At 45.6% G+C, this 27,423-nt stretch overlaps 1 protein-coding gene across 6 annotated transcripts; it reads right to left on the bottom strand.

Annotated features, from left to right (window-relative positions):
- Positions 1-530: 530 nt before the first annotated feature.
- Positions 531-24,328, bottom strand: PRKAA2 (protein kinase AMP-activated catalytic subunit alpha 2). Of its 6 annotated transcripts, none has more exons than XR_006164585.1 (10): positions 24,235-24,328; positions 17,842-17,983; positions 15,691-15,784; positions 14,157-14,301; positions 13,222-13,309; positions 10,432-10,656; positions 8,592-9,096; positions 6,698-6,824; positions 1,752-6,423; positions 531-1,076 (listed from the first exon to the last, which is right to left on the bottom strand). XR_006164585.1 is itself a non-coding variant. In XM_042784465.1 (10 exons), the coding sequence occupies exons 1-9, from the start codon at positions 24,326-24,328 to the stop codon at positions 6,185-6,187; spliced, it is 1,659 nt and encodes a 552-aa protein (XP_042640399.1). In that variant the 3' UTR covers positions 531-2,087; positions 6,150-6,184. The 6 variants fall into 6 exon arrangements, 4 of the variants coding, with proteins under 4 accessions (XP_042640399.1, XP_042640398.1, XP_042640408.1 ...); XR_006164586.1 differs by having other exon boundaries at positions 1,950-6,423; XM_042784465.1 differs by having other exon boundaries at positions 531-2,087; positions 6,150-6,423.
- Positions 24,329-27,423: the final 3,095 nt, after the last annotated feature.

Genomic DNA, 27,423 nt, shown 5'->3' with positions numbered 1-27,423 from the left:
GGGAGAACTGAAATTTCTTAGAAGCCAATTCTGTAGCACATAGATTGTGTGCATAGGGTCAAAACTGGAGCACTCGCTGCAGCTTTGTGCTTTAACTGGATTTACATGCCTCTGCATCACAGGCGCATGTGAACTAAGTCCCAATTCCTCCCCACCAAGCGCCTTTCCTGCAATGAAAGGTTATTTTTGCACAATGTCTTTAAAATGCTTCTCTCCATGTCTTTGTGTAAGGAGTCGAGATCTGAGTCGGCACCGGTCCGTCAGCTCTGCTGGGTGCACACTGATACAGAAGAAAACCTTCAGGCCTGGGTCCTGGCACGTATTTTGGATGGGGGAAACTGTTTCTGTTATTCACGTATATATTTTAATTCCCCTTCCTGCCCTTTCAAGCCCCAAAAGCCCTGGGGGCTTCCATGGCCCCGCAGCCAGGCTGTCCTGGGAGCATCTCCAGGGGGAAACTCTACCAGCCAACCCCAGCCTGCAAAAAGGGACTGTGCAATAAGTAAGTTTTAACGATTTGTTGCTCTTGCCTCTTTTCATCTCTGAGTTTATTAAAGTGCAAATGTCAACCATGGAGACAGCTATCACATGCAGTGCAGTACACCAAGAAACACTTTCCACACCATAAATGGAAGGTAAAAGGCTTCGTTGTGATTATCTAATGCACAGTTACTTGCACAAAGGACAAAACTGAACCTAGGCTCTGTGCCCTTCCACAACAGCTAGCCCCAGAAATTATTAAAACAATTAATTTGAAAACAAAACATTCTCCAGTCCATCAGTTGACAAAATAGAAAATACCAAGAAGGATGGAGTATTTATAGAGCTCAGAATTTTTTTCTAAGCTTCAAATTAATTATATGTTTTAAGGGATGCTTATACTCAGAGCTTTTTAAAGTTCAGTATTTTAAGAAAAAAAAATATAAATATATAATATAAATACTCCTTATAGTACAAACAAAAAATTACAATGGGCTAGTCCGGTTCATCTCTCTCATAGAGCTGAGGTTTGTCTGCCCAAAGACGTTGGGCCACGGACACTACAGTTATCCTGGGATTCAGTTTTGCTTTGTGCTCTGAAAGAAAAAAAAAACAAATGCATTGAGGTACAAAACACGTGAATATAACATGATACTGAACACATGAACATGCTTTCAGCAACAAGAATAAATATTACAATGCCTACAGTATCTACTTCACAGCCTCGTGAGATGAGGATAAATAAACTATTTCAAAACTTGAAAAAAAATCATAGAGATGAGTCTTAGAAATAAACTTTGATTTTTAAATTAAGGCAGCTTCAGCAGGAATTTCAAGGCTTTTGTTTAAAACAGACTTTTTGTAACATCAGAATTTTACTCGTGCTTTGCAGCTTGAGCTCTGGTTTACCATCCAGTTCTCCTAACTCTGATGATCAAAACGAGCAAAGATATGTGCATTGAATACATGTAATACCAGGTTTGCTCTCAGCAAAAGTCAGTGTTTGGTCAATAGGTAGAATGTAGCAATTCTGAAAACCAGTTCATCTCTCAGGCATGGGAGTGAGGTACCTCTGAATGAATCGTTAGCTCCATGTCCAAGAGGCAGACTGGAAATTCAGAATTACAGGAAGCTGTTGCTTTTTTAAGAAGTGAATGATAAAAAGGAATATATAAGGGAAGGGCTAAGGAAGCCAAAGGAAAGCACTAAATGGAAAGCCCATACTGAAGTAAGACCTTAAGAAAGGTGATGCTAGTAGGTACATCATATACCTGAAACAAAAATGGATCCTAAAACTCTCCAGGAAAATACTGCAGGAGCTGGAGTGGGAATTTGTTTGGCTCATCAGAAGATCAGCAGATGTGCGATTCTTCTTCCCCCTCTCCTCTCAGCTACTAAAAGGGTGAAGCCAAGTAATTGCACAACAAATGGTACTTCAAGTATTTAGAAACACGGCCTGCATGTCTCACCGGTGGGATTCTGCATAAGCTGGGAGATTTGTGCACCTCGTGAAATAAAGCTGTGGCTTCCAGCAGTCCTAATGTGTGTCGAAGGCACGATTTCATGTCCTGCGTACAGGGATCTCTTCCTTAGTCCACCCAAGATGACTGATGGTAAAGAGCAGTAAAATGAAAAGGAGTAGACAGAATGGTTATTTTGTTCGAACTTAATCTATTCCAATATGAATGGCATTACAATCGCACACACACACCAAAAAAAAAGTATATACAGCAAATACTAACCAGTTGCTTCATTTTTTACAACACTGTCCGTATATACCCCTGTGCTTCTACACACCTTATGAAATGCTAACTTGGATGCACACGCTGAAGATGCATTTCTGACCCGTTAAGAGAAAAAAAAAAAAAAAAAATCCTGCTGCCTTTGCCTGTTCAGCTCTGACTCCTGAAAATAAAACTGCCCTAAACCCCGCTGGCACCAGGGCTTTGGCCAGGGGGGGTGGGAGGGCAGGGTGGCTCGTGGCTCCCGACACCACCGCTCCTCCCTTCCCTGGATGAGGCACGCTGGGTCCAACGGGGTCAGCTAAGCTATTCATGGGGTTTACCTAGAAGAGGGTGTAAAAATACCATCCCCTTTCTCCGGGTCCTCTCGCATGCCAGGATTAGCGTGCGCGATGGCAGGAGTCCAGGGCACACACCTACCCCGCTGGGCAAGTAAAACCGAGAGGCCAATGACGGGGATGCTACCTACTTTTTTTTTAATATATATACGTATACATATGTAATATATACATATATATATATTTGCCAACTAGTACAGTACAAGCTATTTCTGAATTAACTCCTCCAGGAGCTGGAGGTTAATGCTGGAGCCTCTCTGAACTCTATATCCTTTGCATTTTGTCTCTCTCCTCCTCAGGCTGCAGCAAAGTTTGGGTGAGTTTGTGGCTTGCAAAGCACAGCTGCCCAGTGGCTTCTGAAGAATTGCACTTGGAGTCATTCAAGTTTCTGTAGTTCAAATACGTCTACCCTGCTTTTCCTGATGCTCAAGCATGTGCCAACATAACTCAAAAAAACTGACCACAGTGTAACAGTTAAACTTTTCCTCTGGAAAATCTAACCGGAGGTCAGCAGCTTCTTTGCAGCTGGGAACCAGAAAACTGCCTATTTGGAGGGAAAATAAAATTAAAAAAAAAAAAAAAAAAAGTGAAACTTCTCGGAACATTTCAAAACGCAGCGTGGATTTGGGTAAGGCTGTAATGGACAGTTCAATCCAGTGTGTTCATTGCAGAGGTACATCAGACCTACTCGCTCCACTGCCGCTGCTGACATCGAGCAGGGAAGTTGCTTCATCTCTTTGTGTCTCTCCATACGGGAAGCCGAGCCACTCTTAGCGCCTTCTAGGCAGGACTGGTTTTACAGAGCCATAGATGAGTTAATGTTTGCATGGGTCTGAGAAGATGTCAAGTGCCACAAGAGCTTATTCTACCACCTAGAAATCCCACTCGCCTCCAGGAAGCAAATATTTCCTCCCAAGGGCATTTGCTGCTGCTTAATACTATTAGTTCTGCTGGGTAGGAAATCCCAGAGGACAAGTGCCGTTTTAAGGCAAGACATCTGTACAGCTACATGCTTCTCAACTGCAGATTATATCTAATGCACCAGCCCCTTATCAACAGGGCTACTGGTGTGTCCAGGACAAGCAACTTGGCAAGGTGCTCAGGTGTGAGTGATGATTTAAACAGCCTTTTACATTTCAAATACATTTCGCCGTGGGGGTATGGACACTTGTAGCTGTTTCCAGGATGGAAATTAATGTCTGTCCCTGCGGCCGCTCAGCCGCCCTCTCCTGCTCCTTTCCAAAGGGGCTTATCTCCAGCACCCAAAACCATTTAGGGCTGTTTGCTCGTGTCTCAGCACTGATCCCAAAGCTGCTAAAGAGCTGGGTGCTGCTCAGCTTTGGCTCTGGGGTGGGATTTTTTGCATGCAGGAGTCTGGATTCTCCATCTCCCCGGGTATGACGTGCTCACACCACAGTACTGGAGACACGCATCATCCGATAGCCACCAGGCACAGTACCAAAGCCATCCTCCACCCCAGAGCATTTATTTAACAACGATAATATAATAAAAAGCTCGTTACAAAACCTAGGAGTACTACAAATATTTCCAGTATTTCTTTTAAAAACAAAATTGTTCTGCTGCCAGGTTTATAATCCAACCACTGCTGTGTTGGATTTAGTGTATGAGAATTTAACAGCAAAACTGATTTTTTTTTTGGAAGCTTTCTACTTTGTGAGGCTTCTGGAAAAATTTGAGCTGTAAAGTCACGTTAGTGAGAATCCAAGCATAATCTGTAACAAAAGTAAGGCAATTTTGTGTTTTTTAAAAAAAGGGACTTTGAGCTGAAAATGTCCATTTAACTGCCAGTAGATGGCAAAAATATCCTGTACTTGTCCTCATTACTTAAAATGATTAGTACAAAAGGCTTAATGTGCTCATCTCTTCCTTGCTTCTCATAGAAACTTGCAGAAAGTATAAGTTAAAGTGCAACTGTACAAAAAAAACTAGAAAAAACCTCGATGGGTCATAAGAAGCTATCAAAAAGATGGATTCCATTTTTTTTAAAAGTTGAATGACCTGGGACCAGCAAAAGTTCTCCTTTGCTTTGTTTCTTAAAACAAAACACACCAAAAAAAAAAAAAAAAAAGGAAAAAAAAAACCCACCCAGGATTTTTTTGGCAACGTTTTCATAAAGCATTTGTTCCTTGACTGATTAGACTATTATGTTCCTTTGCAATCAAATAAATGGAATTAAATACCATAGCAAAGCCAAGCAGATGCCAACGTTGCCCATTAGATTAAGCCTGTGTAATAAAAAATAATAATTCTTTTAAACAAAGAAGTCACACATGCATTAGAGTTTACCCTTGAATAACAAGAATTTAACCTTAAAAAACCCCATAGTTTTGTCTTAAAAAATAAAACCCTATCCTTCAGATAGCCAGTAGTAAAGAAACAGTAAAACTCTGAATTCAGATATCCCTGCCTTATCAGCAGAGGTCACAGTCCGGTGAGCAGCAGCGGGATGGGAGAGCCCTTCGGCGTGAAGAGCGAGTCTCTGACAGCGTGAAGCTGCGAGGGGGGACGGCGGGGAAGGCAGATTTGGCAGTGATTTTAGAGTGGTGGCAACGGGCGAAGGCTTCCTACAGGAAAGGTGAGAGGTAAATGCTTTGGAGCGGGGCGATGCGGCTGGCTCTCACCCGGCAGTGATGATCCCCACCCTCGGGCAAAGCGTGGGCAAAGGGCCGGGTTTTTGGGTGGCCCATTGGCACCCTGCTCTCCATTGGTGGCTCATCCGAACCCTGCTTGGGATTCGGCCCCCGGAGCTGGCGGTGTGGCCGGGGAGGGTGAGCGGGTTGTGGGGGTGGGTGACGACTAAGGGCTGGGAAAAAGGCAAGCAGCCTTCCCCTTTGAACAGGGTGAGCAGATCAGTGCCGTCCGGGACTCTCAAAGGGAGGAAAAAAAGCAACTTATGGGACACTCCTCTGCAAAGACTTGACACGTGGAGGCTTTCCCACGGCGCGTTTGCAGCAGGGCCTTTGCACATCCCACCTTCCCTCCCCATTTTTACCAGGGGAAAAAAAAGACAGAGGGGGAAGGATGGCATACTGCACTAGTGCAGAAGTGTCTAAGCAGCTGCTAGTCTTAGGAGGAAAGTGTTACCAGAGACTGGCAGCCCCACCAGCACCTGGGTGCGAATGTCGCACAGCTACTTCATTTCCTGTAGCTCCTGGCCAACCCCTCTGACCCGGCTCAGCTCACCCTGCCCCTGCTCTGCACAGCAAAGGGGATACAACATCAACCTCACTGCACGCTACCTACACTGCAGAAAGCTTGGCCGTGGCTCTGTTGAGTCAGGGTGAATCAGGAGGAGGTGTTTTCTAAAAACTCAGTAATGCATTTGCTACTTTACAGCCATGCCAGCATTTCCCATTTGGTTCACTAGGGGAAAAAAAAAGGGTATTGGATATATTTCACCACGGTATAACAAGTGAAATTAAGTTATTCTTAATTTCCTCAGTGCCTTATTAGAGGGGAGTATGTTTTGGGTCTGGAATTGGCTCGAGCCGTGAGGGGTGGAGGAGGAGGAACGAAGCAGAAGAAACAAGGAACAGACAAGCCGGACCAGATCCTCACAGTGCAATACCGTGTGCAGAGGGACCGGGGCCTCGGTGCTGCCCGTCAGCGAGCCAGGGCCATGATCAGGCTGGCACACATCTCGAAGAAGTCCATGGTGTGGCTCCCCAGGCGCGGCGTCACCGCGGGGATGCTGCCGACGAAGGAGCCGCTCAGAGAGCCCATCAGCGACTGGCACTCGGGGGCCGCGGCGGCGTCGATGCTGAGCCTCGGCCGGTGCAAGCCGGCGGCCGAGCAGGAGCGCTGCGGCGTGGACGAGCCAGACCTCTGCTCCATCACATCGTCTGGAATAAAAAAAAACAAAACAAAACAAAAAAAAAAAAACGGACAAAGAAAAAGCGGCGTTAGTTTGGCATCTGCAATGCATGTTCGGTAAGGAACCAGGAACAGCAGTGGAGACAAATGGATCAAAAGGGCTTTCGCCGACTTGAAACAGCTGCATAAGCATTTTGAAATGCAAAGAATGATTTTTAAATTTTAATTTTTTTTTTTTAAAAAAGCTTTCCAATTCGCCGTTTTCTGTGTTTTCCATCTCGTGTCGCACCGCTTCCCGCTTACCATCGATGCTTTTGAAGTCCAAGAGATAGCTGCGGTTGTCAACCTGGTAGAGCTGCAGGCTCATCTTCACGTAATTGCCCGTCACCGGGTTCTTGCGGCGCACTCTGAGGTGGTAGGAGTTCACCACCTGCAACAGGAAACTTGCTTTTTCAGGAGTAAGATTCAAGGTAGAAAGAAGAACATTTCTTTCCTTCATTTTTAATAAATACTAGCAAGACATCTTCTGAGAAAAACACCATTTCTAGAAAGAACAATGCCTGTGAAATTAAGCAAATGGCTTCATATCCTATTTCCTCCTATCTTTAAAAATGCCTCTTAGGGCTCTGATTCACCAGCTGCTGCAGACGAAGCTGCCATGACCCATCTGCCAGGCACCAAACTGATGTTTGCTCCTCCCTCAGCAGCAGCAATGGCCATATGAGTCCAAAAGTCCACTCGTGAACCCACGTACAAGGCCCGTGCCTGTGAAACCAGGGCAGGCTGGGCAGCTGGAGAGAGCAACCTCTCCCATCGGCACAGCTAAATTCAGTGTTCATGAATCAGTCTTGAGCTGCGTATTTTCTCTTGCCGCTTCCCACCCCACAATCTGCTGCATCTCATTTGCAATGAGATCTTTTCTCCGTGCTATATTTATGAAGCAATTGCATGGATGGGAGAGCTATTTTGATGAAGAGTCACACCTGAAGCTATTCTTAGGGTGGGAAAGACTATTGTGAAACCTCCTTGTTCGAAATAAGCTCTGCTGCCTACATGAAGACGTTGGGCTGCCTTGGTTTGTGAAGCTGTATCAGAAATTCATCAGATTTGCTCGCTCTCTGTAAAACCACGCAGCTAACAAATGTCTGGCTGGTGTAGGCATATACATCTGGAGACACTCCATCTCCTGGCTGGTGCAGCAAAATCAGGTTTCTGGGTGCTACTTTGCTTTAAATACGTAATATCAAAGATAAGGAGGAGATAGGAGGCTTTGAAGAAGCGGCACAGTGTCATTCATACCGTACAACCCTTGGGACCTGGAGCGAGGAGGATATCTCCTCTGGTGATGAAGACCTGGGCTGAAATTCTCATTAACCTTGCTCCTGATGCTCGCACCAGGGTGCTGTGAGAGGCCGTGAGTCAGGAGAGCTCACATCAGCAACTGCACTGAGATTTAGGGAATTGGGCTCAGCAGCAAATATTAAGGGCTAACTTAGGGATTTATTCATCAGACTTTGAAAAAGATTGTGACTAAATGTTGTGTAGCACTGAAGGAATATCTGAAATGAATACTGTCAACTAAATGTTATTTGGGTTTAAAACAAGCTTCAAAAAGCTAAGCCCTAAACCAGGGAAGCAGGAAGTGTCTGAAAGCACATCTGGTCCATGAGCACCACCCCGTCTCCATTGAGGAAAACGCCACCACATCAGTGGTACAAGCTCCTGCCCCCAACGCCCCCCCCCCTGCCCCTCACTTGTGCATCTTTTAAGAAGATGCACATCCTGCCATCTCAGCGCACACAACTGCTAGGACTCAAGCAGAAGTAACACGAGTTACTTTGCTCAGGAGCACTCGAGATGACCTCGCAAGGAATTAGCTGCTAAAATTAGAAATGCGAGTGGCTCCTCCTATCCCTGCAGTTAAATGAGGCAGAATCATCTTTCCAGTCAGGGGCTTAGAGCGTTCAGAAAGAAAACTCTTACTTCACACCATAAATAAACGCCACAGATACTGAACCACAGCTAGCATCTTAATTCAGTGTGTTTGTATTCATGAGGAAGAACAGGGATGATGGCAAGGTGCGAGCATCTGTTTGGAAATGGGTGAGGCTGTGACCATGCTTTGTAACCTCCTGGAGCAAATCAGCTCATGAGGAAAAGACCCCTGAGAACCACCACGAAGCACCGCCCTCCCTACCTTCCACTCGAAGTCCAGCTGTTTCATAGCACGGTACACCTCGGCCATAATGTCATAGGGTTTGCTCTGGCTGCGGATTCCCAGGTGCCACTTGGCCTTTTTGACAGTGAGGGGTTTTGGCTTTGTGGTGTTGAGGGCATCCAAAGGACATCGCGCTTTGGGGCTGTCCGCCACCAACGGCGGCATCCGCTCGGGGTGCGGCTTCACCCCGGGAGGGATGTGCATGGTGCTGTCGTCCATGAAGGAGCCGGTGGGGGGGCTGGAGGCGAGGTAGAACTCGCTGGCTTGGTTCATGATCCTCCGGTTGTCAATGATGAGGTGGTAAGCCACTGCGAGCTGGTCCTGAGGGTCACCGCTGTACAGGCTGTTCATCACCTCCGACTCCGTGCATTCAAACTTCTCACAAACTTCCCGAACCGCGTCGTCGTCGATGACGGTGGCGTCGTAAGAAGGGTCCTCTGGGAACAGGTAACTGGGCAGCTCCTCCTTAAACCACTCGTGTTCCCTGGGGAAAGGCAGAGAGGAGCTGCTGTGAGCTCTGTGCAAGCCAAGCCGGGGTGACCGCAGCCACCAGTCCCTCGCTTGTTCTAGCTAAGAGCAATCCCCAGCTGCAGACTGGGGAGCTCAGCCCAGCCCTGCACGGTCCCCCCAGTATTGCAGCAGCGATGACACTTTGCGAGCGTGGCTGCTTGCTCACTTGGCTTTGATATAAGACCTCGGCACATACAAGATGCTCATGCTTTTTCATTACTACAAGAGATACAGAGCATCAAAGCTACCCAGGTGCTAGATTCCCACTGATTTACAATGAAGTCAATGATAATTAAGTGGCTAGATGCCATTGAAAGCCTTGTCTCTAGGTTCTACATAGCTGTAATCTCACCACATGTGCTGCTGCTCTAACATGTAATTAAATCTTCTAGTCGTAAGGAATTAAGAAGTAAAAAAGGTATTTTACTTGATTTTACTTGAAGGGTAAAATTAAGGCCATCCATTGTAAATGCATTAAAAACCTGAGAACTCCTGAAAGTCCTAGTGACATTTATGTGTATGCTTAGCACACCAGCTAGATATAATGATTACTATAAATTTCTGCTATATACTATATATAATTTCTGCTATATACTATAATTTCTGCTAAATACTATAAATATCTGCTTAAGGGCCCAGTTGTTCCCTTTACCTTGAATTTCCCCAGTGATGAATGCAGATAAAAGGTTCATGGGCACTGCACTTGCTGATTAAACAAGAAAACTACACTACATTTAAAGATGAACCATTTGCTCACATTTCAAACTATTTCAGGTATTTACAGATTAAGTCAGTAATTCTTGTGTTTCCCCTCCTTTTTTATTGGATAGACATTAAGTACAATGATTACTCACTTATTCTGAACTGGTACCCAGAGGGAGGTGGTCTTGAAATAAAGTAATGAAAAAAGGCTGGTGGATATTAAGTTCTTAGGATTATTGCATGATACAGCTGGCTTTGCTAAGCACTATTAAAAGATTTTTTAAGGCTATTTTATAATGCGATAAAATAATGTGTTTGTATATATATATATATATATATATATATATATATATATATATATAAAATATATATAACATCATCACTCTGTTCATCATCACCCACTAAAAGCCAGCAGTACCCACCTCTCCGCCAGCACAGAAGGGTGCAGGAGTGCTTCTTGAATCACTTGGGACAAAAACCAGCTGAGTTAGCTAACTCCTCCAGTAAACCAGCCTGCCCACCTGCCAGCAGGTGACCCCCAGGACAGCCACTGGTACGCCAGAGCCCCCCAAACACAGCCAGCCCACCCCAGCCCACCTGGGCTGACCTGATGTCCTTGATGGTGGCTCGCTTGAGGGGGTCAACCTGCAGCATGTGCATGAGGAGAGTGGCAACGGAGCGGTTGAGGTATTCGGGGATGTAAAACACGCCTCCTCGGATCTTCTTGAAGAGGGTGGGGACGTGCTCATCATCGAAGGGCAGAGTGCCGCAGAGAAGGGCGTAGAGGATAACGCCGCAGCTCCAGATGTCCACCTCCGGGCCAGCGTAAAGCCTGTGCGGAGGCAAGGGCAGGAGAAAGGTGTCACCCTCCCCGGCCTCCTCTCCTCAGTTAGGGTACAGGTCCCACTGCCTGACCTGGGGACCCGCTGCCAGCTCCACCGGGGTCGGAGCTGCGGCCCACGCCAATGCCCCCAGCCAAACCTGCCTAAGCCAGAATCACTCAGGGGTGAGGGGAAATGACACGGCAGAGCTGGCGCAGGCTGCCCACGCTCCTCTGGGCAGCCATGTACATCCTTGCCCCTGCCAGACCCTCCAAAAAGCCAAACTCCTCATTTCCGAGAGCTCTGCCAGGCTGTTTGCTCCTTCTCCCTGGGGGCTCAGCCAGCAATTTCTGTTCATTCAGCGAGACAGATTAAACGGCAGCAGATACTACATCTCTGAGTGTTTATTTTCAGTTGAAGTTTATGTGCTGGTATGTGAGCGCTCCTGCTTCTGACAAGCTGCTAATGTGTTCCCTGGCATCACCAAGTTGGGACACCCCAAATATACAGGCTTTGCTGCTGCTTGCTTGCTTGATTTGTTTATCTCTTTTTGCTACAACTGATGCCTTCTCAGAGATTTTTGGGAGGCAGTGCTTACCCTTGGGCTGTAAACCCCTACCAAAATACAGAGGTTGAAATGGAAATACAGAAGTCTCTTCACGAAACCTCAGCATCCTGCAGTTGCGCCTCCTGCAAAGCATTGCAGGAGACACACCGGTGCATAAAAAGCGCCGGTCATGCGCGCAAACATTCTCTAACCACCACCAAAACACCAGCTCTGCTTGGCCAAGGGTGAGACTTTCCCTGCTGAGGCCAGGGGCAGCAGCAAAGCCATTCTGGAAATGCAGACCATTAGCTAGATGCCCCCTCAGGCCTGTCTCCATGGCCGAATCCAACAGATAGGAAGCCTGATTCTTTTGCTGATAATTGCGTTGCCTGAGTCGACTGGAATTTTAAACCCAAATGGGATGCATTTTATGACCCTGAAACCTCAGCTGTCACGCTCTACTGCTTTTGTGCTCTACCCAGCAAAGGCAGGAGGAGCCGAGAACCAGCTCAACGCTGCCCCACACACCCACCCCAAGGCATCCACCCCGCTGCCAGCACAGCAGATCATCCTTCTCCCCCCCCAAACACAGCTCTCATACACTCCTATAGCTTTGAGGACAGATTGGCATATTAATCAGGGGTATAAAACTCCAGCATCACTGATACTGTAAGCGGTGCTGATTCAGGAGGGCTGCAGCTACAGGCAGTGAAAAAGTGCAACCTGTAGGCCTGGCTTTGTTTTTCTTTCTCACTTTTGTTGTTGATAAGCTGCATTGCCTGTACCCTTGGAACAATCAGGCTCTGCACACAGGGACTAAATCCTTCTTGTTAATCTGCCACGTGCCTCATCTCCTCTACAAACGGACAAAAATGTGCTTCTGGCCTTTACTGAAAAGGACATGGAAATAATATTAATTTTTTTTGGAATCACGGTAGAGTTTCTGGCTTTATCCCCCTCTTGACAATGAGGATTTACTTGCTTTCGCATGTAGAGCTGTAGTCACAACAGGGTTTTTGGATGCTGGTCTAATTCCTAGGATACTCTGCCAACACTCGCACTGGTGTAAACAGGGATAAAATAATCATAATCATAGCAAACACGCTTTGAACAAAAGTATTTAAAAGCTACAGTTCTAGGCAAAAATACGCTGGGTTAGGAAAACTAATGCTCATGCAAAGGGTGATTCAAAAATATGGGGCAGATAATGAGATGGGCAGTTTGAAGTACCACACAGAGGACTGAAAATTTGAAAATCTGTCTTTGCAATCCTTACTGTGTTATTATAGAGAGAGTTAGGGAAATAAGTACATTCTTAGGTAACTTAGGTTCCTGACAGTAAAATAAAGGAGGTAACATTTCTGTATCAACATGGTAAAGTCCAATTCAACCTTGCAGAGTGCATTCAACACGCCATGTGTTGTACAGATGTCGCAAGCCGAGAGATGCAACCACACTGGAGGTTTGTCAATTCAATTCATCAATTCAAAACAAAGTTACGACAGTTGAACCTACTGTCATGAACAAAACCCCTGTCTTAAGGAACAAGAAGGCAAGTATTTTCAATACAAGAGTTCAACAGTGTAGTGAAGTGATTAAAGATCTTCCAGATATTTATATTTATTTATTTATATTAGTGAATGGTTTTCCTCATTAACGCTGTGTTTTATATTACAGGTGGGCAGGAGAGAAGGTGGTGGCCTGGAAAAGCCTTTCCATCTGAAACCAGTATTTGCATCCAAAGAGTAATTTTCACCCTCTTTAATTAGCAATATAAGCAGTCAACATCTGCTATTAATTCCTCCAAAGTAAGTATCTTTAGCAAAACATGGTTTACTATTATAGCTATTGAGAAATGCAATAACCAAGAAAACGTTCAGATTTCTGCCAGCAGATTCACCCAAACGTAAAATACAGGCTGGAAGGATTCAGCTGCTTTTACAAGATGTGCAAAGCTGTTTCCAATTCCAAGAACATATTTAAAGACTACGTGCTCACATAAGTTCCGATTAGAAGTGGAATGTCCTACCTTCCAGAGATGACTTCAGGGGCTGCATAATTTGGGGAACCACAGCTGGTGCGTAGAAATTCACCATCCGACATCATGTTGGACAATCCTAAAAACAAGATGTTTACTACATACTGATGTTTGATGCGAAGGTCCAGTCACAGAGAATTCCATGTCGCACAGAGGAGGAGAGGTACAGTAAGTGAAGGGGGAAAATGGGAAGGGAACTGTTGACATAATTTAGATAGACTCCTTTGACTTGATTTGCAAATAATAATAAGATTTTTGAGGTTTTTTCCCCATATCCAACCAAGGAATATGCCCTCCAGGCTAATTTCACTTCTCTAAATTGCAAATCTCAGAGCACAGAGGAAAAGAGACATAATTCATCTCAGAGAACTTACTTTATATGGGAATTGTGTAGGGTTGTAAAATGAGTAATCTTCAAAAGGATTTATCACTGCTGGAAAGGACGCACTGGGACCGAGCTGGTAGCCCAGCTATTTCAATGGATTTCAATCGGTAATGCCACTTAAAGACTCCTGTTACTACTCATTTGTAAAATGAAATGAGGCCAAGAGCACATGGCCAAACGTACGGAGAACACACATGAAAATAAACACACACAGCCAGCTCACCCTGGAATTAACTGCACCGAGTCTGTCTTAAACATAAATTAGCTAAATCTTTATATTAGGTGATTATACCAAAACACAGCGAAAATTTGCGAATTACTTTGCTGCTCTATTCTTAATGCCAGTACAGAAGCAGCCTCCAATAAGTAATCCCTGCTTTTGCAAAAAGGCCACTGTTTATAACTGTGGGCTTTTCAGGTAAAGCAACTGCTAGTGGTTAGGAAAACAGGCTCTGGGTTTTGTACAGCGTGCTACACGGACACGCTCCAGCAAGCGCCTCCGAGCTGGCTGCATTTCTGGAATGCTGCTGGGGTCACATACCAAAATCGGCTATCTTTGCATTCATGTGTGCATCCAGCAGCACGTTCTCTGGTTTCAGGTCCCGGTGGACAACCATGTGTCTGTGGCAGTAGTCCACCGCAGAGAGAATCTGCTGGAAAAGGCGTCGAGCTTCTGCCTCTTCAACCTGTGGGTGCAAGGGGAAATAGTCCTGAAGGTTGGTCTGCGTGCAGAGCTGGCAAGGGAAGGTTTGACTTAGCAAGGAGCCAAAATGTTCCAGGGTGCAGAGAAAATCACAGTGTGCTTGTGACCAGAAGCAGCAAATAAAGCAGATTTCCCCCCTTGCATTATAAAATGTGCTAGTGTTTGCAAACGATATAGCCCAGGCATGAAATCAGAAACCTACATTTAGCTGAGCTATCAAGATGAACTTATTGGTGGCACCTATGAGGCCATGGCTCGCTGTCCCAACGGGACCAGTTCTGTTATACAGCACATGCAGATCGAGGCTGGACAAAACACCACAGGATGCTGCAGGGGGCAATTCCTCATGAACAGATGACTTTGGAAAAAAAAAAAACTAAAGGTGGAAAATTGTGATGATTTTCATTAGATATATAGCTATATTAGCAATAAAGTTGTATGGGCTATATTAGAGAAATTATATTTAAAATGACGAGGAGATTGATTACTTTTACTGATGATTCTCCTCATGAAAAACTTAGTTTCTGAATACAAAAATTCAGAAAGGATCCAAATTAGTTACTGAAAAGATCCAGGTGGGTAAAATGTGTTGGAAATCAGAACTGTATGTAGAAAAGTAAATGGAGTCAACTCCATCGACCACTGCATTAATCTAAACCAATTTATTGTAAATGTATTGAACTTTGTAGTACAGAGAGGAAACATATGATGGGCTGATCCTTCACCCAAAGCCTTATTCTGGATGTCCACTTCAGCCCATTTTTATCTCCCTGACCTGCGATTGCTCCCTGACTACAAGGATGTCCACGAGGCAGACACCAGTGGTTTTCTTTGTAATCATTACATCACATTTCATGGGCTCAACCTATGCCTCAGGTGATTTATACCCAGCAGGATTACTGGCATTTGCAAATGTTGTTCAGATAAGCCACATCCTTAAAAAGTCTTCAAAAAACCTGATGTGGAGCCAAGGGGGAGCCTGGGGGAGGTGAATCACTGGGATGGAGACCACACCGAGTAGTCTTGCCCTCCAATGCCGTAAATCTGCTGCTGAACCATGAGGGTTTTGACAGGTAGCCCATAGCTAAGAATTATAAAAATATTATAATTTTCCACGTATTTGCACTAAGCAACACGTTACCTTGGATTTTTTTTTTTTTTTTATTTTATCGAAATACATCAGAGAATGTTGCAAAAAATCACACGCAACTTTTGTGTGAGCCGGATACGAGACACTCCAGATGGGATTGCTGTGAAGCAACTTCTATTTTGGGCCTTAACCTTAACTGCGTTCCCTTTAGCAGTCCTGTTGCTTCTAAACACCATCCTCTTCCCACACAAGTGTTTGGGCTGACATAGTACTGGCACTTACACGTCCGTGCTTACAGATGTAATCAAATAATTCACCACCAGATACGTATTCCATGACCATGAAGAAGTCCGTTGGTGTGCTGATGACCTGGTACCTTCAAAAACACCAGTAGATTTAGAAAACAAAATAATTAAGAACAGGGAAAGGCTTCTAAACAGATTATTAGTTTCACGTCAACCCTCAAAATAAGCATCTGTTTGGATCTTGCATTTATAATTGCTTTCCACTTCTGAAAAGCCATCTCTTATTTCAAGTATAATCTTTCACTTGTCTATGAAAGGATCTCTTTTACAGACCCATGATTTTCCTTCAAGCTTTTAAATAATCCTCTGAAATCTCTGCCAGACAATCCTATCATATTTAAGACTGTCCTGACTTTCAAATTTCCATTTTGGCTAAGATCTGCAAAAACAGCTCTAGAAATTAAGGCTTCGTTAGCTGGAGGCAGGGAGGGTGTATATTTGTTTTCCCTCATATCAAGGATAAAGAAGATAAAGAAGAACTCTAGACACTAGAGGGAGCTTCTTTTGGAAAGGTATAGAAACAAAGACAAGCACCCCAAATAGTTATTTTTCAAATATTAAATCCCTCTACATTTGAGAATGGGGGGGAAAAGAGTATCACCCTTAACTTGAAAATTTATTCTCCATTTTCATTCAAAATGATCCCTCAGTGCTTCAAAGGCATTTCGGTGTCCCAGCTGTTAGAAACTGCCCCTGATCAGCTGAGGTCAATGCAGCTACAGAAATACATCACAGCACCAGCTGAGACCCTGCTCTGTTTTATTTCAGATACATTGTTGCTTGCTTTTTTGGTTTTTTAACAGGTAAATTTCCATGGGTGGTAATTTGAAACAAACAGATTTCAAACAATTTTCAGAGAATAGCAAGTGAATGGGTGATAGCCCCATAAAGATCAACAGGATCAACCTATTTTTTCTGAAGTGTTTTGGACCCAGACATCTAAGTTACTGTTAATTGCGCCACCACTTCTTTTATATACATGGAAAAAGCTATTGAAAGAGGTTTATGTACTGTGGTGTCCTCCTCACCTCTTTATCATTGTATTTCATGATTGCAGTAAGTACCATAGGACACTGGTATTGTTAAACTGGGTTTAATTTTTACGCTTTAATACTTTGACAAATGGGTGAACAGGACTTAACTTGCAGGATGCTGGATACACAGCTGAGGACTCTTGCTGACTTTTTAGTGAAATAATACTAATCTGTTCTCCAATAAATCCATGGAGCTGTGAAGTTACTCTAAAGTCAACAGTTGCTGCATGGTTAGTTATTTAACTGTAGAGAGAATTTGTTTACCCTTGCTTCTAAGTCCCAGGTATTTGCTATATCTCATGCCAGTTTTAAGGCTGACCTAAATGTCAACTTATCCTTGCAGTTACCATTCAACAGCTTTCTTTTATAGAAATGCCAAAGATATTATCGAGTGCCTCATTAATGTGGACTGGCTGCACAAACTAGGGATTGAGAAGGAATCCCAGAGGCTGGAGTGCAGGTGCTGATTTACAACTGAAATTCAGGTTCATCAGAGTGGCAACTTTGAAAACTTATGTCTGAATAATAAATTTAAAAAAAAAAAAAAATGTTCCTTTAAGCTCTGGATAATCAGGCCATTAAAATATAAATCTTGTTGACTTCAGGCCAAGGCTTCACTCTATGAGCCTGACCATGCTGCAATTCCTCAGGCATAATTCTCAGCAGCTTCAAGTCTGGAGATACAAAGCTTAAAAAGGGTCATCACAAAAACCTGTAATAGCATCCCGATGCAAGAAAGCCCAGACCTTCCCTCCACACCTTTATAATGGCCTCTGCATGGAAGGGAGGACCGCTTGGACAGGGTTAGCTGAGCAAAACTTGATGCAGGGGCATCGGTCTGCCGGCTGTTACAATAACCCAGACTGCCACTGGAAGAAACACCTTCCATCATTTCTCAAAGTGTCAACTGTGTCCACCTGTAAATTAGTGGGAGACTTCCAAAAAGCAACGTTTGGCTCTAACGTGCAGAAACCTGACCACATACCTAGCATGTTCTACTACTCTAAGCCATCTCCTGAAACCAAGTCAACTGTGTATGTGAAGTCTCTGAAGATGGAGGGGTAAACTGAACACATGGCAGAAAGGATACTTACAGTTTGATAATATGAGGGTGCCGGAAGAGTTTAAGGTTTTGAATTTCTCGTTTGATCTTCCCAACCACATCCAGGCTGCGTATTTTCTGTCTGTTGAGTATTTTTACTGCTACTTTGTGCCCCGTCAGCTGGTGTTCGCCAACTGTTAGAAATAGAGCATTAAAAAGTCACTAAATGGAGTAGAAAGATTCATGCAAGCAATTTAGGACACTGACTTATAAGCAAAAAGCAACTCTTAAAGGGAAAAAAACAAAGGACAAGGGCGTGAAATATTTTAAACTTAGTTTTTGTCTCTTCACTTTATTGTTTTCCCAGTGGAGTCATAGAAGACAGAAGAGAGGGGACTTATCTGCAAGAAATCCTCAAGTAAATAAAACAGAGCGAGGTACTGGAGGAGGTCATACCCAAAGATAATTTGCAAGGATTGATAGCATGTTAAAGCTAGATCAATCAGAAACATATATTTAAATGGCAGAGGCGAATCTCCACCATAACACACTGGTTGATTAAATCCCTAATAAACCCAGTCTTAAAATCAGACCATCGCACTTCTTTAAAAAAAATGATACAGGGATTTTCCCTGCCCAAAATAGGACTGCAGGATTTGTATTACTAAAATGAATTTCTGTTTATACTTCCTCAAGAATGCTTCTTGGTTTGATGACAAGCTGCAGGAACACTGCTGTACTGCAAGAGCAAGTTCTGGTTTTAGAAAAGACACAAACTTCAGTATGGGTTTGTATAATATGCACTTTGTGCACTGAGATGCTGATGCTTCTCTCCTGTCTACAGGGGCAAACAGTAACCACAAACTGGGAGTAACACCATTGTCACTGGGGGAATTGCATTAACTTAACAATAATGTGAAACAAATTCAGCATTTGATCCATTTGTTATCAATAAACAGCCTACGCAAGAAATAAAAAGCTCCTAGGAAGCAAGATTTATATTGAAGTTAACAGCAGAAACTGCTTTAAAATTGTCAATTGGATGTTTATATCTAAAAGGCTTCTCTGGCCATGAGCTACCCCTTCTCAGTATTTTATAATGTGATATTAAAAATGGTGACATACAGATGGTTTTCTAAAGGCTGCACAGAAAACCTGCTTACAGTAAATATTTGTGTTAATTACGAACGTTACCCTTCCAGTAATAACATAGAGCACAAGGAGTTAATAATTATGAGCAAACCTTGTTATTACATTCTTAGACTCTGTAATTTTGGAGGCTCTAATGAGCTGATCAGAAGCAAACGGCACAAGCAGACGGCATGAGAAGGGCAGGGTGGCAGCACCGGCACCGCTTGGGGCACGCCAGGTCACTATTATTAGCCACCAGATAAGACCTGCCAGAGATTCCTTCCTCAATAAGAGCATTCTAAAAATAAAACACTTTACTGCCCTTGAAAATTAAAGCAGCACTTTGCATGTCCATTTTATTCTTCGCAATACTTAAAACTACTAGATGAAATGAAAATAAACCAAGCTCTGCAGTATAGATGGAATTTGGGGATTAGCTGAGGGCTGGAGGAGGCAGATAATTCCTCTTGTGCGGTAAAAGGAGAGAGCTGCAAATAGTCCCAGGAGGCATTTTCCCCGTTGCATCCTTGAGGAGATGGAGATGGAGAGGAGAAGAAGGCAGTGTTGGACCTGCCCCATGGCAGGGAGGCTTTGCTGAAGCAAGACTCTGCAAAGCAGCGTGTGTGCAAGGGGTACGAAAGTATGCTCAAGCTTTACCAGGGCTCACAAGGGGGCCGGGGTACAGCTTCTTCGTTCACTGCAAGAAATTCTCCCCAAGTTGTGCCAATAGTATTCATATAAAAGACACTGATCTCTCTTTGCCAAGGCTGTCATGGTATATGCACAGTATGTTACACTGAGGAGGCTGGGGAAGGCATGACAGAGGGGTGTAAGACAACTTCAGCAGACACCCTTGAGATCAAGGCTTTTATTAGCAGCATTTGATTTGGTCAACTACAGCACTGTGATACCTCCGCTCTCTCTTTCCTGGGACCACAGAAGCTGTACTTTAAAAGCTGCCCTTGAATCATTCAGCTCCATTAAAGAATTATAATGCACTAAGCCATTAGCTGGGAAACTGAGGAACAACAAAGCAAAGAGGTTTATTGTTGAACTAGTAGGAAAACCATGATTTCTGCCATCCTTTGTTTCAAGACAACCCTTTCTGGCCTTATCCCAGTGTATGTTTTGAGAAAATTTTATTATACACTCGGGAATAAAAAAAAAAATTGGCCGTGCCCAGAATGAATAATCATTGTTTTTAATACCATTGCCGAATAGTTCATCTCCTTTCCATCCATAACAAACAATGTGTAACTCTGTGAAGGTTTGCTAGCTCAAACACATTAATAATTAAAAATAAACAGTCTATTTTGTAATCCATCTTTTGCTTACAGTAAGCATTAGATACAGAGATATTATTGTTTCAGTCCCCAGTGGCTTGTTAAGCCTACTCGAACGCCTTGAAAGATAGAGACAAAGAGAGAACATAATTTGCTATGTGGTGGGAGACTTTTAAGCCTTTCAGGTCTCTCCGGTTGCAGCCTGAAGATGCAGGAATTTTGACATGGGGCAGTAAGGACAACCTTCCCTCTGCTCACGGAGTCACTGGCTCTGACTCCCCGGGCTGGAGCACGTTGTGGGGACGATCCAGCCCCAGATGAGGTCCTGTGCCTCCCAAAGGCATGGAAGGGGATTCTTGTGCAGCTCGTCTCGAAGGGGTTCATCCTCTCCTCACCCCAAGGATGGGCAATGGTGGTCTCGGGTGGTGAGGAAGCCTTCTCTTTCCTTCTCGCTACCTCCCCAAATTAAAAGCCCAGGGGAGGAGGGAAGGCTGAGCAGCACTATTAGAAAGGGGATTTGAGCATGCTTCTTGTTTTTTAGTGACAAGTACTCAGGTAAGTTCCACCTCAGCTTAGAACTAGCAACTAGGACACTGTTGGGGTGAGCAAGGGGGATGGATTTGACACTGAGAAGAGGAGCAGCATTGCACACTGTGCTACAAAAATAAAAATCCCAAACAGCCATAAGGGTTAGGTGGTAATGCTGACCCTGAACTCTAAAAAGTAGCACCAAATGGGACACGGCGTGAGTGCCTTTAGCTGCTACCCCATTTGCTTGCACGTGTGACTGCCTGTGCACAAGAATGCTTCTGCATCAGAGGCTATTAAGGAAAGAAGGGAAGAGATAGAATAGAATTAGTTTCTGAAAAAAAGACCCTTCTAATTTAGTTATTTTTATAAGAGAAAAAACAACGAGGAAGAGTGGTTATAATACTGTAAGCTGAAATAATCATTAAAACCCCTTCACAGCATGTTTTTTTACAGCAGGCACCAATGAAGCCTACCTCTGGGTGTGTGTTTGATGTAGCTCAGGTAGCATGAGCAGTTCATAGTTTTGCAAATGCTTCAGGGGAATGTAAAAGTTTAGGGAGAGATGAGAAAATTCCTTTCCTATCAGCTATGCTGGCCCTTACCTGAGCCCAGAGTTAAAAATGAAACCCATCCAAACCATATGTTTAGCAACACTGTATTAATTCTGCCCCAGTGCCACTTGCTTGTATGTTATATCATCCTTCCTTTCCCTTTCCTTCATCTGTTCAGTCTCTTTTAGTTTATCTTTCCTCCAACATAAGGTTTGTCCTTCATAAGCAATGCTGAAGAAAGCCTGGGAAAACGGGATCTGACCCTGACTCGAGCCCATGGAGGTGCCATCATAACCAACAAAAACATAACCCAAGCACTGCCGGTCCTTGAGGGACCACAAATTGATCACCTTGGTGGCCAGCAAGTGTGGGTAAGAAACGACCAAGTGGCCACCAGGGACACTGTGCCTGGCACCACATGGAAAAATATTTGTGTTCCTCCTCTGGATTTTGATTTAAGCTCTCGTCAGGTGAGCGCTGTAGTTGTGGGAGAACTCTTCGTGGACCCGCAGGGTGGGATGTGCCCATCACAAACGCAGCAGCAATTTGTCTGATCTGTTCTTATCAACCACCAGCAGAAGAGATGCCACCTCCTTCCTTCATTCCTCCACTAAACTCAACATCCAAGACCATTTCCACAGTTCTATTTTCTGCAAATTAATCTTATCTTTGGCCTGGAGGACAAGGAAAGTAACAGTCACCAGCTCTCCCTGTATTTGGCATAATCCTGTGTAGTAATGTTGACCCTTGGCATGAGACCTCCTACCCACCCACCACATTCACATACACCACGTTAACTCCTGCCACCTTCCTCTCTTCTAAGAGATGCTGTATTTTCATCACTGTTTCCAGCTGGAACTTCTGTATTACCACCAAAATCCTGCTCTCATCTGCCAACTTATTTGCTCCCCTCCATGCCTCGTGTGTTCTTCCTCTAACTGAGATCAAGGAGCTGAATGGTCTTAAAACTAAGTTTCTTGCAGCGTTTAGCTAGTTTTTAGGAGGATCAGTTCACCAACAACCCAGAACGAACATCCCACCTGGGCAGCAGTGACTTTTTCTGCTTTCTGAGGGCTCTGAGTGACTATTAAGCTCCAGCCATAAATTCAAGCTCCGGTTAGGACCCCACTGTCACTAAATCCTTCCTTTAATTGTCATTTTTTAATTTCCTTAATAACTGTAATCCTTAATGATCGTAATCTATGATTTATTAACCTTAAGGAGTAAGGCAGGAAAAAGTACCTCTTACAAAGTCTTGTGCAAGGCAGAGTTTGAAGAAAACACATCAGCCACAAGAAATGTCACTGATGGCATCAGACTTCTTAGTGAAAAGCAATTACTATACATACTATATACAAAGATGTAACCAATAAGACAAAAATCTGTTCACTTTTCTCATGTTTCTTGCTAAACAGGGTGAATACAGGTTTTTCTAAAGCTCAATTGATTAAAATGCTAGAACTCTGTATAAATAGGAGATCTAGTTTCTCCATCTCAGTTTCCAATCTCAAGTCCAAATTTCACCTGTCAGCTGTAGGCAAAATAGTAAGGAAAATACACTTATAAAGGGTACTACTTACCCATAAAGGCTTTTGAGCTAGGAAATCTCTTTTATGTTATTTGAAATGTTTCTTTGGAAACTGTCAGTTTTTACCAAAGTCAGGTCATATGTGGGGTAGTGGGTGTTTGTGCAAGTTACTTCTGAAAGGTAGTTTGGGAAAAAAGGCTATTGTTGGCAGGCTTAATTTGGTCTGCAAGAAAAAAATTGTGTTTGGATCACTTTTTGAGGTCTGCTGGTATACATGAGTGATTTAAATGGTCCTTACTGTTAGAAATATTTATTCCAATAATTCTTTAGTCAGTAAATTTGTGGTTTGGGATTAAACACAGCAATATATTTTTAGGGGCCTGATTAATGGTCACAGGTGGATTTAGCTCCAGCGGTTGCGGTGGTTTCTTTCCCCTGCTGTCAATTTTGGTTTATTTTAAAACTCCAGTCGCTGAGTGCGGGCACATCACCCCTTTGACCAGCCACAGCACTGCGGGAAACCTCCTGGCGAGGCTGGGGGACCTCGACCCGGGCAGCTGCCCCCCTGGCTTCAGCTAAACCCACGTCCAACCAGTAATCACAGCTCTTCATTTTGCTCAGACAATAAATTCTTCTGGGTTTTGTTGTGGGGGTTTGTTGTTTGTTTGTTTTTTTTTTTTTAGTATCTTGATTCAAAGATAAAATTTGGACATAATGGTAGAATTCACAGGAAGATGAATTATAAATACTTGGAAACCTTACAGTCAGGTAAAGCAAAGCTGGCACCTTGAAAATGCGAGCTGACTACCCTGGCAGGAACGAAGAGGAATCCCTGCGAACAGCCCCCGCCTGACCCGACCCCTCCATCCCTCCTGCCGCAGGTCCCGGCCCCGGGGTGACGTTCAGAGGGGCAGCACAACAAACCCCTTTTGCTCCCGGTCCCTCCCGCCCACGAAGCACCTTTTGGAAAGGAAGGGGCGGCAGGGACCCCAGCCTCGGCACGGAGGGGGCAGGATGCCTGTCAGCGCCCGCTTTGCTGTCCGGTTTTCCCATCAACCATCCTCCTAGCTCGGGAGGAAAGTTTTGGTGGGTGCTGCTCGGAGCACCGGCGCCGGGGGCTGCAGCAGGCGAGGGCAGCACGCCGCCGGGCTACCGAAGGGCGAGGTCTGCATCCCCCCGCCAATTCATCCTTTCCCCCCCCCCCCCCCCCCTCCCCCGCCCGCCTCCTCCCCATACCCCGAGAAGGGGGCGCCTCCCACCCCGCGCCCCCCGGGGATGCTGCGCGGACGAGATGGGAGGCGATGCCCGGCGCAGAGGCCCGCGTTAGCGGGGAGGGAGGGAGGAAGGAAGGAATGGGGGGGGGGGGGGGGAAGGCATTGGGGGCGCAGCCCGGCCCCCTCCCCGCGGCCGCGGTACTCAGCTCTTGACTTTGCCGAAGGTGCCGACCCCCAGCGTGTCTCCCAGCACGTAGTGACCGATCTTCACCCGCCCGTCGTGCTTCTGCTTCTCGGCCATGTTCACCAACACCCCCCCCCCACCCCCCCCCTTCTTCCACCTCCTCTTCCCGCCGCCGCCGGACCACAATGCACAGGGCTGGCCCGGCCCGGCTCGGCTCAGCCCGGCTCGGCTCGGCCCGGCTCGGCTCAGCCCGGCTCGGCTCGGCTGAGCTCGGCTCGGCGGGACTTGCGCAGCGGGGAGCGGCGGCCGCGCTGGGTGCGCGGGAGGCGGCTTGCGCGGCCGCGGGGGCGGGGAGAGGCGCGCCCGCCGCGGATGCCGGGGGGGGGGGTGGTGGTGGTGGAATGTGTATGTGTGTAGGGGGGTGCACCGCCGGCTTTGGGGTACACCGGGGGGGGGTGGGTGTGTGTGACACCCTCCTCGGGGCGTGCCGTTCTTGTGGTGTGTTGAACACTCCTTGGGGATGGGGGGGGGGGGGGGGGTGGTGGGGGGGGTGTTCGGCTTGGGGTGCACCTGACTGGGAGTGACACCTTCCTTGGGTGAAGCTGTCCTGGGGGTTCCCCCCCTCCCTGCCAGGCACCTGCCAGGGGGTCGCAGCCTCTTTAACGGGGACATTCGTTCTCCTTGGGGTGCGCCCTCCTTACGGTGTACCCGGCTTGGGATGGCATCCGTCAGCTGGTGGCACCCTCCTTGGCGTGACACCTTCCCGGGGGTTGCCGCTGCCCAAGAGGGACGCTCCTTGGGACGCACCCTGCTTGCAGTGCACTCGACTTAGGTCGAACCCTCCTTGAGGCACGCCTAATTGGGGGTGGTACCCTCCTTGGAGAGCATGTGCCTGAGAGTGACACCCTCCTTGGAGTGACACCCACCTGAGGGTGACACTGTCCCTGGGGTGCACCCTCCTTATGGTGCACCTGCCTTGGGCTGGTCCCTCCTGTTGGTGACACTTTGCTTGGGGTCACACCAGCCAGGGAAGTTGCATTCAGCCCGCAGAGAGCATCACCCCAAGAGGGATGTGCTGTGGGGTGGGAAGCATGGCCCCACACGCACCCCGTGAGACCCAGCTGTCCCTTGGGCTGGGAGACAAAGGGTGGGTGGGTAGAAAGGATTGATGGTCATGAAATAATATGGGCAGATGGGGAGTTGTGTTGGGATGGTTGGGTTGTGGGCTGGAGGGAGAGAAAGGAAGTATTACAGAGAAGAGAAAGGTGGTCCTGGGGTGGATGGTGGGTGTTGGGACCTGTCTGGTTGGGTGGTGTGATGCCCTGGGTCCTGTATGCTGAGGAAGGGAGGTGGCACTTACGGGTGTCTCCTTCACCCTGGACTGCAGGCTGGGAGAATTGGGAGCCCGGTGTGTGCAAATAAATCTGTGTGTGGTTGGGAAGGGCTGAATTTGGGGCGATGATGGTGCTGCCCGCTGCTAGCAGCTGCTGGGCAGTGCGCTGGGGGGTGATGGTGGAAGAGCAGTTCTCACTTGGCAAAGCAGCTCCAGGAGCCTTCTTGTGGGTCAGTAGCTGTGTTAGCATAAAGGAGCAAAACAGATGCTCGGGAAAGGAAACACCAATAACATCAGCAGTCAGTGCAGTCAGCTGAAACCATCTTCATATCTTGGCAGTGCTGCCAGCTGCTGTTTCTCATGAGCTAGCAACTCATCCTAATGATAGCATTATCCATTCCTTAGCATTTCAGCCCTGGGACAGCCTGCAGCCTGGTAGGGTGACGTTGTATATTAAATAACACAGCTGCTCTAAGCAGGCTTCTTTGTGCTAGATCTTCTCACTAGAAATGTACTTTGGTGGGGAAAAAAAAACCCTATCCTGAAGGAAACACCAATTTAGTGATCCCAACTCTTTTCTGTGATGAAGCGTTCCCCTTTCACTCATTAAGAAGACAACTGCGACCCCGAAAAGGAAAGCCCTTGCCATCCTGCATGGTAACTGAGGCTGGAAAGCAGCTGATGCGGGTGTGTTTGCTGTAAGGTGAAGGTCTCCTGGATTTGCAGTCCTGTGGCCTCAGCTGCCTCTTGCCTGGGTGACAGGACCCCTGCGAATGCTGCCCTGAGACCTCTGCGTCTTCAGCCCAGAACTCAGGCAAAGCAGGAGCTGCTCCTCAGCTCCGAGGGCTGTGATAGAGGAAGGGATTTGTTGTTTGTTCAGAGGCTCAGATCCGTTTCTCTTTCAAGCAGTCACACGATGGACAATTTTGGCCAAAAGTCCAAAAGGTTTCCTAAGGAAAGCAGGATGCTTTCCCTCATCTCCTAAATAGGACATAAACTTTGAGCCACATGAGTAGTTCACATTAAAAAAGCCATGCATGCTCCTCCCGAGTAATATGGTTGAACACTGAAATTGGTCTCACATATTTGAAGAGTAGCCCTTTCACATTTTAATAGTGTTAATTCTGACCTCTCCGTTTCTTATTCAGCTACATGGAGCAGCAGAAGGCGGTCGCAAACACAATCCGTGCTCTGAAGTAGTAAAGAGCTATTTGGGAAGCTGAAAAAGGAGTATATATAGACAAAAGATACCTGATAAAGTAATGACCAGACTATGCAACTGTACTATCACAAATAATAAAATGACAACCTGATTCAACAAATTCAGTGATATAAATACCTCAAATAACAAGCTCAGGGTAGAAACAGGGATGTTGCTGTAATACAAAACCATGTGTAGTATAATGAAACCATATCGGTTCAATCAGAACAATAGATCTACATGAAGGCATAAGAAAAACAGTATTTTAAAATAGTAAACTTTAAATAAGATAGTAGTGATGCTATCTCCTGGAAAGCCCGAGAAAACTGTTTTCTTCAGGCAGCTGCAAAATTGTCAGTCCAAGCAAGTCTTTACCTTGCAAGATCTCAGCAGCTCTCTTCTGTCTTTGTTCACAAGAGCACGTGGGGTTTGTTTGATCTCTGCTTCCAGTCTTGGCAAGCCCTGACTCTGTCTGAATGAAGCACCACAACAAAAAGGTGAGATCTCAAATGGTATTTTTTTAATGGTTAGACGAATACATTTAGCAGGAGGTGCTGTATGTAGATGTACTATTTTGCTATCTTGCTTGTTTCCTCGAAGTTGGTAACTAAATCTCCGAGCAAACCGATGCACCATGAGTGTTTCCACAGCCTGTTATACACACAGAAGCTGTTTACT

The sequence above is a fragment of the Tyto alba genome, unplaced genomic scaffold (genome assembly GCF_018691265.1).
Source record: "Tyto alba isolate M040663 unplaced genomic scaffold, T.alba_DEE_v4.0 Super-Scaffold_1000006, whole genome shotgun sequence".
NCBI lineage: Eukaryota > Metazoa > Chordata > Aves > Strigiformes > Tytonidae > Tyto > Tyto alba.
The sequence above is the reverse complement of the archived record's forward strand: the minus strand, read 5'-3'. Positions and strand labels throughout refer to the sequence as shown.